This window comes from Schistocerca cancellata, chromosome 2 (genome assembly GCF_023864275.1).
Source record: "Schistocerca cancellata isolate TAMUIC-IGC-003103 chromosome 2, iqSchCanc2.1, whole genome shotgun sequence".
NCBI lineage: Eukaryota > Metazoa > Arthropoda > Insecta > Orthoptera > Acrididae > Schistocerca > Schistocerca cancellata.
The window spans coordinates 143,986,855-144,002,633 of NC_064627.1; the positions used below are offsets into that span (position 1 = coordinate 143,986,855).

A 15,779-nucleotide genomic window follows, 5' to 3' on the forward strand; every position below is an offset into this window, starting at 1 on the left:
TTTAAGTCCATCTTTATGGTCGCGTACGATCCTGCTACACACCGTGTCGTTGATCAATTTCACGTAGACCACACTGCTTGTGATAGAGAAGTGGATGGCAATCATATCTTGTGGTTCAACTTTCATTTCTTCACGTATAAATCGTTCTGTTTCAAATGCCTTCGGTCGTGCAAAATCATTATTAAAGCTGATCTTGATAGTAGATTGTCGCTACGAAAGAGCCATTCTAGTAAGAAAGCGCAAGCACTAGCGAAGGCTAACACGAAGTAAACAATCGCGTACGCGCTAAGCACCGCGGTAGGGACGTAAACAGACGTCCGCGCCGCACGACTGCGGAAAGCAGACTGGCGACAGAGCTGTCCTTCCTGAAATTGCTCTAGGTTCAAAATGGTTCAAATGGCTCGGAGCTCTATGGGACTTAACATCTATGGTCATCAGTACCCTAGAACTTAGAACTACTTAAATCTAACTAACCTAAGGACAGCACACAACACCCAGCCATCACGAGGCAGAGAAAATCCCTGACCCCGCCGGGAATCGAACCCGGGAACCTGGGCGTGGGAAGCGAGAACGCTACCGCACGACCACGAGATGCGGGAAATTGCTCTAGGAACCGAGGTTTTAAATTTGCTTGTACATCGCCTGTCCGTTGCAGTTTGTGCCTTGAAAATGGCAGGGGATACTCCCGCCAAGATATCGGCGGTCACTGTAAATATTACCTGGCTGAATTCCTGTAAGTTGTTTGAAAATTGTGTACTCCAGGAGAAACTCAGGTAGAAGCAAGAAGCAAGCTTTCACATTCAAGTAAAGGAAAAATTCCGAAATATCTTAATTCAAAATTATATAACACGAAAAAATATTTTTCTCATTTTTTTTATCCGTCTGTTTGCTTGGCTGTCCGTCGGTTGAGGTTCTTTTTCAAGAAGCAAGGTTTCACAGTACAAGTAAAGGCAAAAATCCGATATTGTTAGTTTGTAATTATATTACAAGAAAAAATTACGTCATTTATCATTTGTTATCAGACTTCAGACCTGAAATTAAAACATTCTGGTAATTCTTGTATCGTGAATACCGTCGATTCGCGGAATGTATTAACTGTCTATGTATGTAATTAAGTTTGTATGAAACCGTCAGTGCGCGAGTCCTACTAGCACCTGGCCAATTATTTCCCTATCTTTTTTCGTCTATGAGTAAACAGAATTAACTATGTTCGTTCGTCGCTGTCATCATAAAATGTGAAGTCCTCCCAATTTTTAGTTTCTTCATTTTGAATTGTTGCGCCTTTCATTATCATACTGAAACGATATTTGTTTTAGGCTTCTCCTGAAAGCCGAAGAGCTAGAGAGACATAATTTTTGCGTAGAAAAGGGAACAGGAATAATTTAGACACTGATAATGATAATCCTATTGTTGTTTTGAAAGATATATTTAAATGTGCACAGAACTTAGTTCCAAATAATTTTGGGAACTATAATTGCGATATCATGAATTGTAAGTAGGCTGTTTAGGTTTTTATATTGGTAACGCCACGTAGCGCTATGTATGAAAATCACTGGCTGTGCTGTGTGCAGTCTGTGGCTGGGTGGCATTGTTGGAATAGTCAAAAATGGCTCTGAGCACTATGCGACTTAACTTCTGAGCTCAACAGTCACCTAGAACTTAGAACTAATTAAACCTAACTAACCTAAGGACATCACACACATCCATGCCCGAGGCAGGATTCGAACCTGCGACCGTAGCGGTCGCTCAGCTCCAGACTGTAGCGCCTAGAGCCGCACGGCCACTCCGGCCGGCTTGGAATAGTCGCTATTGTAGTGTTGGGCAGTTGGCTGTTAACAGCACGTAGCGTTGCGCAGTCGGAGGTGAGCCGCCAGCAGTGGTGGATGTGGAGAGTGAGATGGCGGAGTTTTGATAGCGGATGATCTGGACGTGTGTCCATCAGAGAGAGTAAATTTGTAAGAGTGGATGTCATGAACTGCTATATATATTATGACTTTTGAACACTATTAAGGTAAATACATTGTTTGTTCTCTATCAAAATCTTTCATTTGCTAACTATGCCTATCAGTAGTTAGTGCCTTCAGTAGTTTGAATCTTTTATTTAGCTGGCAGTAGTGGCGCTCGCTGTATTGCAGTAGTTCGAGTAACGAAGATTTTTGTGAGGTAAGTGATTCATGAAACTTACAGGTTATTGTTAGTCAGGGCCATTCTTTTGTAGAGGTTATTGAAAGTCAGATTGCGTTGCGCTAAAAATATTGTGTGTCAGTTTAGTGATGATCAGAATAAGTAAATAGAGAAGTGTCTGAGTACGTTCAGTTTTGCTCAGCTGTTTGAAAATCAAATAACGTAAAGGGTTTCCCAGCAAAGTAATTCATAATTTTCCAATGGGAACGTTTCAGAATTTACGGTCCATGTTTTGAAATTCACATCTGAGGTTGCTTTACACAATACAACGAAATACACACTATGTTGTCATAAGCTAATCTGCCGCCGTTAACATAAAATTTATTTTTCAACTCACTTTATCAAGGTCTCACTTCAAGAGAAATCAAAAATTATTTCAAGAATACTCGTAGCTACAACGCAGCATTTGCCGTGGATCAGTTCTGAGGATAAAATTTCAGTTTTACATAGAGTGCTCACTTTAAGATGGATGACATTTGTTATCACGGATCAAGTCCACTGTCTCAGTTGGTCAAATTTCGACATACTAGTACTACAAAAAGTACTTTCTCAGAAATTTCTTTCTCCAGTTATGGCCAATGTTCCCTACCACTTGAATTTTTTTTCGCGACAAATATTCCTTAGCTTTTTTATATCCTCCGCCTCCAGTAACTTGCAATCTTGAACCATCCCTTAGCCGTCATTTCATGATCAATATATAGACTAAAGGGGCCAAAGAATACATATTTGTCTCATATCCTTTGTAATTCGAGCACTTTGTTGTTGGCCTTCCACTATTATTTTTCTCTCTTAGTTCTAGTATGTATGCGTATAACCCGTCTTTGCCTATAGCTTACAACTGTTTCTTTTAGAATTTCGAACATCTCACGCCATTTTAAATTTTCGAACCCTTTTAGGCTCCGGCTTCCTTTATCAAGCACAACGTCGGAATGCCCCCCCCCCCTAATGTCTTTATCTATCCGACAGCCAAACTTATCATCATCTAAGAGCTTCTCCGTATTATTTCAGTCCTTCTGCACCTAATTTCTGTCAGTAACTTGCATGTAGAAGCTGTTAGGTTGACTGTGCATAAGCTCTCGTATTTGTCTATTCTTGCAATTATCGTGAGAGTCTTGATGATGTTTTCCCGCAAAGTTTGATAGTTCAAATGTTTCAAATGGCTCTGAGCACTATGGGACTTAACATCTGTGGTCATCAGTCCCCTACAACTTAGAACTACTTAAACCTAACTAACCTAAGGACATCACACACATCCATGCCCGAGGCAGGATTCGAACCTGCGACCGTAGCAGTCGCTCAGTTCCGGACTGAGCGACTGCACTAGACCACCGCGGCCGGCTAAGTTTGATAGTGTGATTGCTACAGCCCCCAATGATTTTGGAAATTCTCAAGGAATTATTAGCACTCTCAATAATTGAAATGCTTTGGAAAATATGAAAGATGGACATGTAAAGAGAACAGTGGCTTGTTTACCTAATCGAACCTGACAAATGAACTGATAGTTGCTGCTAAAAATCCATGACCTTTAACTACCCACTTTCTTGCCTGTTTTGTCTTGCGAAATGCAATACTTCCTCATAAACTTTATTTTCTATGTTCATAATAATTTTCATCTTGATATTTTGTGTTTCAAAGTTTAATTACTTCGTTTTCTCTTTTTTCAATAATCGCTGTGTACGTTATGAGAGAATCTATTGCAGTAACCACTGACGTATATGTCTAATTGAATACACACCAAATAAACAGTGATTATTACAGATTTATCGATCTACTCTCTTCGCATTACTTCGGCACACGACATTGGGCTAGAATTTCCTATGGTGCAGAGTTGAACGCACAACATTAGGTATTGAATTTTCGACTGATCTGATAAGTACCGCCGTGCCAAACTTAAACACGATCTGCTATTTTCATTACGGTTGTGTAAGATAGGAAATGAAACAGGCCTGCAATCTGATGAACAGAGCATACTGTATGGGAAAGGGGGAGGGGGTGTTGCGATGGCTGGTGTGTTTACAAGGGGCAAATGTAACGAGGCAGACAGAAGAAAAAGCAAGTAAACTGTTTATTATTTCAAATGCAATCACCATAAGTATTAAAACAGTGAGACAAGACGTTCGATGCCTTCATGTAAAGGTATTTGCGGTTGCCTACGGAACAATGGTGGTACCCAGATTTGCACCACCGAAGCAAACCGACGGAAACGAATGTCTTCCTTCAGAGCTACAAGTACACTCCAGTTATGCTTTCATCGGTGAACTTATCCACTATATGTCCTAAAAAGAAACCCGTCATGTATTGTCAGTGCTTTTTACTTTCAATTGGCTGCTCCCTTTTAGAAACGGGAATAACAAAGAAACGGGATACATCTTGGTGAAGTAAATTAAATGTAATATATCGTGATAAAATTATAGTTCTTCTTCGTAGACATACAGCTTCATTCTTCACGGGAAATAAATTATCACGTTTTTTTCCGTCCTACTAAGATAAATAACCCGTAAAGTGGAAAACAAATTAAAGGGAAAGAAAGTGGACCATTAACGTTCTCTTGTAGAGCTGGGTTCTCTCAACTTTTTGTTATAACTTTAGTGCAGTTGACTTAAACACTTTAAGACTATAAACTCTAGAAGTTAACTGAATCGTCTAGCGTAAGAATAAATTTCGTTTAGCACTTTTACTGTTTCTAGGCTGTTAAACTAAAATGTCTTTTGTGCTCAGGTGATCTTCATGTGAGTGTTAAAGAATTTTAAAAATTAATTGAAACAAGGTTTCTGCAGAATTTTAGGACTGCCATCTTTGTTCTTGTTCTACACGTCTGCGTATATACATGGATCATATTTTGCACTTAGTTTCGTATTTGTCAGTATTTTCCGTCTTTCTTTCCCTCAGTGGTAATGGAATTTTTCTGCGTTGCTGCAGTAAGTTTAGCGCTTCTTTCTGTTACATATGTTTTCACATTGTATATGTCATTCTGCGACAGATCATCATTACTTACTATTCTTCTCCCGAAGTTCGGCTTCATTTGGTGTGTGTGATGGGTCATCTGCTCAGAATACAATGTTTTGCTCCCCAGCCTTTTTATGCAGTTCCTGGAATTCTTTGTGATGAAACAGAGATACTAGTGTGATTTCATTGTCTTTCTTTTCTCTTTTATATTTTTTCATTATCTAAACTGGAGTTGAGATTTGCATTCTCAGCTTCTTCGTTGCTTTTCCTGTCTGTTTTGAATAAAGTACTGTTGTGGTCTGTGTGATTTCATTGGTCATGGATTGGTAATCACATTTGTTTTGTGCTTATTCAAAATAGTTATTTACACTGTTTTTCAGTTGTTATTTGCTTTCGTTAACGCTTGTTGGTATCTTCACATGCTTTTCCACTTCCGTATGTACCTTACGGGGTTCCTTACACGTGTATTATCAGTATCGCCGATAAACTTCTGTGGACTTTTTGGGACTCGTCTACTGAGTTTCTTTTACCGGCAGTTTCATCGCTCTTCATTTTGTTCGCGTGTTATTCTGCGATATTTTGTGCAATCATATCAATCATATTTTTCGTATTTCCAGGCCCCGATGCGTCCATGCAGTGGTCGGCACGCCATAATACATTGATCAACCAGAACCTGCCTGATAGTCGGTATGCCCAGCTTTGGCACGTACGAGGTGCATTCAAGTTCTAAGTCCTCCGATATTTTTTCTCTGGACTGGAAAGAGATAGAAACATGCACATTGTTTTAAAATGACGCCGCGTTCATTATCAATACGTCCCATAGATGGCAGCACCGTACGGCAGATGGAATTTTACCGCCAGCGGCGAGAATGAGAACTGTTTTAAATAAAATGGCGACGTTTTCCTTACTTGAACAGCGTGCAATCATTCGTTTTCTGAATTTGCGTGGTGTGAAACCAATTGAAATTCATCAACGATTGAAGGAGACATGTGGTGATGGAGTTATGGATGTGTCGAAAGTGCATTCGTGGGTGCGACAGTTTAATGAAGGCAGAACATCGTGTGACAACAAACCGAAACAACCTCGGGCTCGCACGAGCCGGTCTGACGACATGATCGAGAAAGTGGAGAGAATTGTTTTGGGGGATCGCCGAATGACTGTTGAACAGATCGCCTCCAGAGTGGGCATTTCTGTGGGTTCTGTGCACACAATCTTGCATGACGACCTGAAAATGCGAAAAGTGTCATCCAGGTGGGTGCCATGAATGCTGACGGACGACCACATGGCTGCCCGTGTGGCATGTTGCCAAGCAATGTTGACGCGCAACGACAGCATGAATGGGACTTTCTTTTCGTCAGTTGTGACAATGGATGAGACGTGGATGCCATTTTTCAATCCAGAAACAAAGCGCCAGTCAGCTCAATGGAAGCACACAGATTCACCGCCACCAAAAAAATTTCGGGTAACCGCCAGTGCTGAAAAAATGATGGTGTCCATGTTCTGGGACAGCGAGGGCGTAATCCTTACCCATTGCGTTCCAAAGGGCACTACGGTAACAGGTGCATCCTACGAAAATGTTTTGAAGAACAAATTCCTTCCTGCACTGCAACAAAAACGTCCGGGAAGAGCTGCGCGTGTGCTGATTCACCAAGACAACGCACCCGCACAACGAGCTAACGTTACGCAACAGTTTCTTCGTGATAACAATTTTGAGGTGATTCCTCATGCTCCCTACTCACCTGACCTGGCTCCTAGTGACTTTTGGCTTTTTCCAACAATGAAAGACACTCTCCGTGGCCGCACATTCGCCAGCTGTGCTGCTATTGCCTCAGCGATTTTCCAGTGATCAAAACATCTGCAGGGAGATTACGTCGAGAAGTAACGCCAGTTTCATCGATTTCGGGTGAGTAGTTAATTAGAAAAAAATCGGAGGCCTTAGAACTTGAATGCACCTCGTATAACAGCAACGACGCGTCGTTGCATGCAAGTAGTGAGGCCTTGTCAGGTCGCTGGAGAGAGCATCCCCTCACACAGGTCAACTAATTCCTGTAAATAACTGTATCTTTCATGATGAACTGCATCTTGTGTGGAAGTACCCAATAGTGTTTGGTTAGTGTTGTTACGTAACATTTGTATTCCGTTAGCATTGTTGTCTCTCTCTCTCTCTCTCTCTCTCTCTCTCTCTCTCTCTGTGTGTGTGTGTGTGTGTGTGTGTGTGTGTGTGTATGTGTGCGTGTGTGTGTGTTTGGTGTGGTTATCATGTGCGCTCAAATACAAAATAAAATGGACTGATACACGATTCAGGACCCAAACACATCAAGGAAGAATGCCGAAAAAGGATCTGGAAGTGAACTGAAAAACTGTTGTGGCGTCTGGCAATGGGGAACGGTTCGTGCGTGACACTGAGTAATGTGATTGGCGGAAATATCACTTTCAAGGCGTTGCTCTACTGTCATGGTTGTGATCCAAGCATGACACCAGGATATGGAACCAGCTGGGTTAGTGATCTCTCGTCTTATAAGTCACTGGATAATAACCTTTTTGGGACTGCTGGTGAATCAGCTGTCAGCCATCTTTCTAGCTTTGCCACAGAGAGAATGGAAGTGTAATATGTCATAAAAGATGCTTGGAATTCGTCGATTAATTTCGTCGTCTTTCCTAGAAATAAAGTTCAATGAAATACGTTACCAACTTTGAGATTCAAAATTGCACACTATTAACGAACGTTTTGAAACGTACTGTCATTCTGAGTCTTTCTTTATTTCTTTTGCAAGCGCCTTGCCCCGCATCGTTGCGCAGGGTCGGCATGGTTAAATAGGATTTGGAATGGTGAATGTTAAGGAGAGGCTGGATGCTCTACCTGCCACCACCCCATACCTCCCGGGATGGAATGAGTGTAGCCCAGCTGTCTGCATCTAGTGTAATCCATGAAATAGTGCGAACGTGTTTCATATGCCTGCGAGGCGGGACGTGGGGACCAGCCCGGTGTTCACCTAGTGGGATGTGGAAAACCGCCTAAAAACCACATCCAGGCTGTCCGGCACACCGGCCCTGGTCGTTAATCCGCCGGGCGGATTCGATCCGGGGACGGCGCGCCTACCCGAGTCCAGGAGGCAGCGCATTAGCGCTCTCGGCTACCCTGGTGGGTCGTACAGTCATTCTGAGTGTTTCATCGAAAAATATGCTAGTTATAAAAAATAATACACAGATATACAATTTAACAAGAAACTGTTTATTCCATAAAACATTTCCTATTACACAGCTGTACCACAGCATTACTGATCACTCATCAATACGTCTCTAATAGAAATACTGAACGCGACACAATCGTTGGCAGAGGGATACGGGATCTCACTTTACCTTAGAACGGTTGGCCAGTTGGCATCACAATTATATCGTGCACCTGCAACAAGAATTGAGACATTATTGGTAAGAGCTTGCAATTATAAGATAGATGGGAAGAGGGAACGCCTCTCTCCCAGTAACATTAGATGTGAATATAATTAAGACACGAGTAGAAACATTTTGCAATATAACCCCAACTTTTTAAAATAACTTCGTTCAGATTCCATTCATTCCTTTATCAGTGGAATCCGCCTCAAAAACAATTTCTTACTGCAGATATTCCTGGTAGTAAGGGGTACCCCGTAGCTCACGACCGTATTAGCCCTTCGTCCATAGAAAACTATTTAGGTTCCACATAAGTCATTGTTTGAACAAGAGTTAGTGATAAGCGGTAATGCTGTAGGATTCAGGGTGTGTGCCAAAGAAGTTTGGGAGCCCACTGCAGCTATACAGGAAAGACAAATACTTGAGTGGTACCTCCGACCACTGGAGTGATGAGAAACCAGCTGCCAGGTCTTTCTATTGAATAGACGACTTTTAGCATACCCTGTGCGTGGTGTCTGTCTCTTTTTGGTACACCAAAATTTTCCATTTGATGGACGTTTATCTTCCCTGCTCAAACTGGGACTACTTACGAACACCGCTGTAACGATCAGCGGTTCCGTAATTCAAAGCACAGTGAAATAAATTTCTGTTTTTCCGACAGGTAATGATGTGCGCAGTGGACCCCACCCTCCGTAAACTTGGGTTACACGACTCATTCGTCTGCCGGTGCACTCAGTGCGTTGCATCATTTGAAAAGAGGCAACGCAGTGACTCACTGGATTAGACTATAGACATCCTATGAGTTACGACCAAATTGCTCTCATGTTTCGCCCGTCAAAGACTTGCAAATGTACGTGACACTGTGAGACTGTCCTTTTCTGAGGTAACTGACTGCAAGGGTACACTAATGTTCGGAACAGACAAATGGTTCAAATGGCTCTGAGCACTATGGACTTGGTTAGACACTGGACTCGCATTCGGGAGGACAACGGTTCAATACCGCGTCCGGCCATCTTGATTTAGGTTTTCCGTGATTTCCCTAAATCGCTTCAGGCAAATGCCGGGATGGTTCCTTTCAAAGGGCACGGCCGACTTCTTCCCCGTCCTTCCCAAATCCGACGAGACCGATGACCTCGCTGTCTGGTCTCCTTCCCCGAAACAACCAACCAACCACTATGGACTTAAGGTCATCAGTCCCCTAGAACTGGGAAGTACTTAAACCTAACTAACCTAAGGACATCACACACACATACATGCCCGAGGCAGGATTCGAACCTGCGACCGTAGCGTTCGCTCGGTTCCAGAGTGTAGCGCCTAGAACCGCTTGGCCACACCGGCCGGCTCGGAACAGACAGAACACCTTGAACGACTAGAGGCAGGACGTTCATATTCATCAGATATGTACATTAGTATGTTCTGTAGAAATGATTAGAATTTGAACCGTGTCGGCCCATGTGTTCAAGGTCAACATCGATATCGCAGCACAACACCACCTACCGGTAAAATGTGTCTGCGGCTCTCGTTGTCGCTGTAAACCGTAGGTAATGGATCAGTGTGACTTGAGCATACGTGCAGGATGCCTCGCAGACGTATGCGCGACACGTACTCTCAAATCAGTGAGTTTGAAAGAAGATGCATTATTGCCATGAGAGAATGTGATGCGTCCATCCTGGAAACTGCTGCTCGAGTGGGACGAAGTGTTTCGGCAGTGCAATGGGTGTGTGAAGGTGAATGATTCACAAAAGCCCGTAGACACGCCGAGTTGGGTCAGGTCGCACCATGCAGAGCCCCCCCCCCCCCCCCCTCCCCCAAGAAGATGGACACCTCATCCGAATTGCATTGCAGGACATATCTGCGTTCTCCTCGACTCTGGCGCAACAATGGAATAGTGTAACAGACCGTACACTATCAGGGCTGACAGTCAGTAACCGTTTATTAAGGCATGGGTTACGTGCGTGCCGTCCACTTCTCCGCCTGCCTTGGACTAATGTGCAATGGTGTGTGGAACGAAGTCCTGGCCACAGAAATGGCATCTGATAGTGTTTTCGGATGAATCCAGGTTGTGTTTGTTTGAAAATGATGTCCAAATTTTGGTTCGCTGCAGACAGGGGAAGCTGCATTCGCACAAGACATACAGCGCCAACTCAAAGCCTTCTGGTGTGTGGTGCTGTGGTGTCACCGCCAGACACCACACTTGCTAGGTGGTAGCCTTTAAATCGGCCGCGGTCCGTTAGTATACGTCGGACCCGCGTGTCGCCACTATCAGTGATTGCAGACCGAGCGCCGCCACACGGCAGGTCTAGAGACACTTCCTAGCACTCGCCCCAGTTGTACAGCCAACTTTGCTAGCGGTGGTTCACTGACAAATTACGCTCTCATTTGCCGAGACGATAGTTAGCATAGCCTTCAGCTACGTCATTTGCTACGACCTAGCAAGCCGCCATTACCAGTTCACCAATTATGGATTAAAGTTAAGTATTCCAGCAGCTACGTACGTTTTGCTAGTCTCATTTACTTGTCCTGTTCCAGACCTCACGCCAGACTGCGTGAGCTTAAACGCGTGCCTTTCGGCTTCCTCATAGTGGATTGGCTGTCTTGCCAATCCACAACAGGTGCTGTCGGCTAATCATAGTTTGTGCGTGTCAGGGCACCGTGACCCGTGTGACCTACGTGAATGACATCCTGCGACCCGAACCCGTACCGTTTCTGCACAGCAGTCCAGACACCCTTTTTCACGACCACACGTTGCTGCGCGAAGATGTGTCTTCTTTGTGTCACAGGATGTCAGCTTTCTGCCCTGACCCGCCAGATCACCAGACTTGTCGCCAATCGAATGTGTGTGGGATAGGGCGAAATGCGTGAAGCTCTGTGACCCAATGCCAACCATCACAGACGAACTTTGGAACCAAGTGAGTGCAGCATGGATGGCTATACCACATGACACCATTCGCGCCTTGTACCCGTCTATGCCATCACGCATGGAACAACTTATCAGGGCCCCTGGTGGACCTTGTGCCTACTAGGGATGCTGAAGTGAGGTGACTAAAATGTACAAGTCCTGTGAATATGAACGACATATCTCTAGTCGTTCAAGGTGTTCTATTTTTTGTGAACATGAGTGTATATTACATGCAAGTCTATTCAGAATGTTGGCACGGAAATGTAAGTGGAGCTGTACTCAGTCAGTAGAAATTCCTGTCGAGTTCGAAACTGACTGTCATTGACAAGACGTGACACTGGTATCTAGTCCCTGCTAGTTAGACTTTTTTACGACTGCTGCTCAAACTCCTTGTTACAAGGTTGCTGGTGGTACCACTCCTCGTGTATACGACAGACAATCCTCACTGATACACCAACGGCACGGGTAACTTCGTCCTGGGTGTGGTTCTCGGCTCGTCCAAATACGGTGGCTCATTTCTGCCGTTCTGCCTCCTTCACGTCGACCCATCTTGCTGCACTCATTCTATACAGCTGACTGGTACATACACGCCACTTCACTGCCTTGACTTACCCTCACCGTGGGAGATCACATCACCACCTGGTCACAATTCTACGTCGTCTATAGCGCTCGAAAGGGACTCGTGTGCTCTGTAAAGGGGTGGACTTGTATTTCGACCCAGTGAGTGTCACTCCAATCGACTACCGAGAAAAATTTTTCATGATTCTACTTGAGAGACATGTTTGTGCAGTTTGAGCTGTTAGGAACTGGACCTTGGTTCAAATGGCTCTGAACACTATGCGACTTAACTTCTGGCGTCATCAGTCGCCCAGAACTTAGAACTAATTAAACCTAACTAACCTAAGGACATCACACACATCCATGCCCGAGGCAGGATTCGAACCTGCGACCGTAGCAGTCCCGCGGTTCCGAACTGGACCTTCGTTAGTGTGCATATGCAGGTCGAAAATAAGAACAGAATCTGGCTGTAAAGTTTCGACCTGCAGCTCTCGTCACATGACCTGTCTGTTAACATTTGTAGGTAGTCTGACTGAACCATGCATTGAGATGCGTAGCGTGTAGTAAGTGAGAACTGTAGGAAGCTGCAACTAGTGTGCAGCCCTAAAGCATCGACAGCACACTGACCAACCCAGCGCCACGATAAGTCATCAAGAAGGCGCTGACAGGCCAACCAATGGAAAGAGCGGACAGCGCCACACCTCCAGTAAGACAGAGTTCAGCGCCTCCTGTCAACGCTCGTTTAACCAGTTGCCCATCACTGGTCGCCCACCAGTTCGATCCCAGACTTCGAGAACATCAGTACTATTAGAAAGACGGTACTTAGCCTGGGTTCTGAGAGCAGTAATAGTGAACAGTAATTGCTTGTTGGAGGCACTAGCAGCACCTCAAGTTAGGTTATATTTATAATTTTTTTTAGAAATAAAGTACTGTAATAATTTTAAAGTTTAATGAACACATTATTTTTGGATTCCTGTCACCTGCCATCGCAAGTTCTCTTGTTCCTTTTTTGGATTTGAGGTCCGCCAGTTATGCAAAACACCATTTTTCTCAGTACCCAATTTGTGGACCACTTTTGTGTTAATTATTACAGGTAGCTTGTCATCTGCAACCGAATGATGTTGATGAGAAAGTTTTTTTTGCTGAACTATCTTCTAGAGTGTAATTTAGTTTTTCGTGATGTTTTCGCGCCTATTTTCGTATTTACTTATGTTTTCGTGTGGGAAGCACTTCCATTCTCCGCATCATGCTGAGACGTTGTGATGCATGCGTAGCTATAACAAGTATTTTCCACAAATAACGTAGTAAAACGCTTTTCACTACACCAGAACACAGTGTGATTGTGGTTTGTTATGTGTCCCAGCCCAGTCAGTGTTCATTTGTTCACCAGAGTTCGGCGCCAAATTTGAATTTTATTTGCATTTTATCTTTGTGTGTGTGTGTGTGTGTGTGTGTGTGTGTGTGTGTGGGTGGGTGGGTGTGTATGTAGACTTAAAAAGCAACAGCTCCCATAGCACATTTTCTGGCCGCCTTATAAGCCAACAACCACCACCCAGCCACAATAGAAACAGAATTAAGAATACTAAAACCCAGCCACAGCCTATACAGCCAACTGACCATTGAGGAAAACTTCCATATACAGAAGGCAATAGCGGAAGCAAATCAGGTCTTAAACGAATACACTACACTCTGCAAGGGCACACTATTTAACGCATTAAAGGAACTTTACAAATAAAAACATCACAAACAGATAATGTCTACACACACACACACACACACACATACAGACACACACACACAGATACACACGGAAAATAAATACACTAAAATCTGCAAAGACGCACCATTTACACACAAATAGGAATACCATATAATATATAATAGCCAACATACACAGCTAAGAAGCACACAGGAAACACACACACAGATGCGCACATACACACACACACACACACACACACACACACACAAAGATAAAATGCAAATAAAATTCAAATTTGGCGCCGAACTCTGGTGAACAAATGAACACTGACTGGGCTGGGACACATAACAAACCACAATCACACTGTGTTCTGGTGTAGTGAAAAGCGTTTTACTACGTTATTTGTGGAAAATACTTGTTACAGCTACGCATGCATCACAACGTCTCAGCATGATGCGGAGAATGGAAGTGCTTGCCACACGAAAACGTAAGTAAATATGAAAATAGGCACGAAAACATCGCGAAAAACTAAATTACACTCTAGAAGCTAGGTTTACTCTCGAAAAAAAATCCTTTCTCATTATATCGTTTAGTTGCAGATGACAAGCTACCTGTAATAATTGACACAAAAGTGGTCCACAAAAATTCATGCTCACCAAATGTAACGGTATTTACAATAAGAAACGATCTGTTGTTTGAACTAAAAATGGACGAATAATTAGTCGTGGTGAATCACGATATACCGTATGGCAATCCAATGGAAGGGTTTCGATTTGCCGAATGTATGGTGAACTTTACTGAGCCTTGCTCTCTCCCAACTACGCGTTTTCGTGAACTTCGCTGTCTGTCTGTGTTTGGTTTCCTGCCCCTATGGCAGTTACGTCGTGGTTCTTGTTCTTCTACATGTGGCAGCAGTGATGCGTATCGATATTTGCGCCGTGTACCATCTTTGGCTTGGCGCATATAGTTTCCGGCAAGGGGGCCTGGAGTCAGTCGGTCGGCTGTTGCGGACGAGGGAAGTTATCTGCGCGCGGTGCAGTCGGCTGGGGCCGCTGGCAGCCCCTGCGCAGTGTCGGGGCGTGTGTGGAGCTGTCCGATCGCTACGGGCTTCGTGGTTCGCCGATCCAGGACGTCAAAGTTGAGTAGTGGTTTCAACTACCCAAGCCACGTCCATTCATGTGGTGGTGGTTCGCTTCGGTGGTTTGCTATTGCGGAGGGTTTCCGGTGAGGAACACCGAGTGGTTCTACTGCTGCGATTTAGCCGCCATGCGGTGCAATTGACTATTTTGGTCGACTACGATTTGAGTGCACCAGTGGAATTTTCTGTCTTGTGGCCGTTAGTGTTCTGGTTACCTGCCCTGGGCACTGACATAAATTCAGGCACTGTTCTTTTGAGCGAAGTTAACTATTAGCGTGTTTCAAATTCAAGTGTACCAGCGGGATTTTCTGCCTAGTGGCCGTCAGTGTTCCGGTTACCTGCCCTGGTCACTAACGTAATTTCAGGCAGCGTCCTTTCCTCACCTGTTGTCGCTGTCCAACATGGTGTGTAGTTTTGGCAGCTAATACGTACTCCATTGTGGATCATCACGTTTGTAAGATTGCCGTTTTGAGTTCTCATGTACTAATTGACGGAAAGCAAGTAGTTGTGTCGGTCTGTCGGCGGCTGTCCCCTTGTTGGGTTCCGACGGATCAAGTATAGTTGGGCTCACCACCTGTCTCACCTAAGTGAACGATGGCAGACCGACCTCCCTGGAGGCTTTCTGAGTGCCACCGGTGTTTAATTATCTGTTGTTAGCTATTTTAAGTTTTAGGCTTATGGTTATTTGTTTTGTTTTCTTAAAATTTTACAAAATTAATTTTTAAATTTATCTTTCAAGCTTAAACACTGCGGCCTTCTGCCTTTAAAGATTATGGTAATATATTTTAAAAATTTTGAAGTTTAATTGTGGCCCTCAGCCATTAGTATTGCACCTAGAATATGTTGCTTCTTTAAATTATTTTATTGCTGTCTTAATTGGATTTTAAGATTTCTTGGTGTTAAGGATGCTGGCCTTCTGCCTTTAAGAGTCTGTGGTAATATATCCTGAAGTTTTGAAATT

At 43.8% G+C, this 15,779-nt stretch overlaps 1 protein-coding gene across 2 annotated transcripts in view; it reads right to left on the bottom strand.

Annotated features, from left to right (window-relative positions):
* The window catches only part of LOC126161430 (farnesol dehydrogenase-like), a 163,869-nt gene that overhangs the window by 90,883 nt on the left and 57,207 nt on the right, over positions 1–15,779 (bottom strand). Inside the window, exon 6 of one of the 2 annotated variants that reach the window (XM_049917231.1) lies at positions 8,400–8,534. The exons of the other annotated variant lie outside the window; for it this stretch is intronic. Within the exon in view, the coding sequence (XP_049773188.1) occupies positions 8,493–8,534 (42 nt within the window). The 3' untranslated portion in view covers positions 8,400–8,492. Of the gene's footprint in view, positions 1–8,399; positions 8,535–15,779 lie in introns of those variants that run through there. 2 annotated transcript variants of the gene reach the window in all.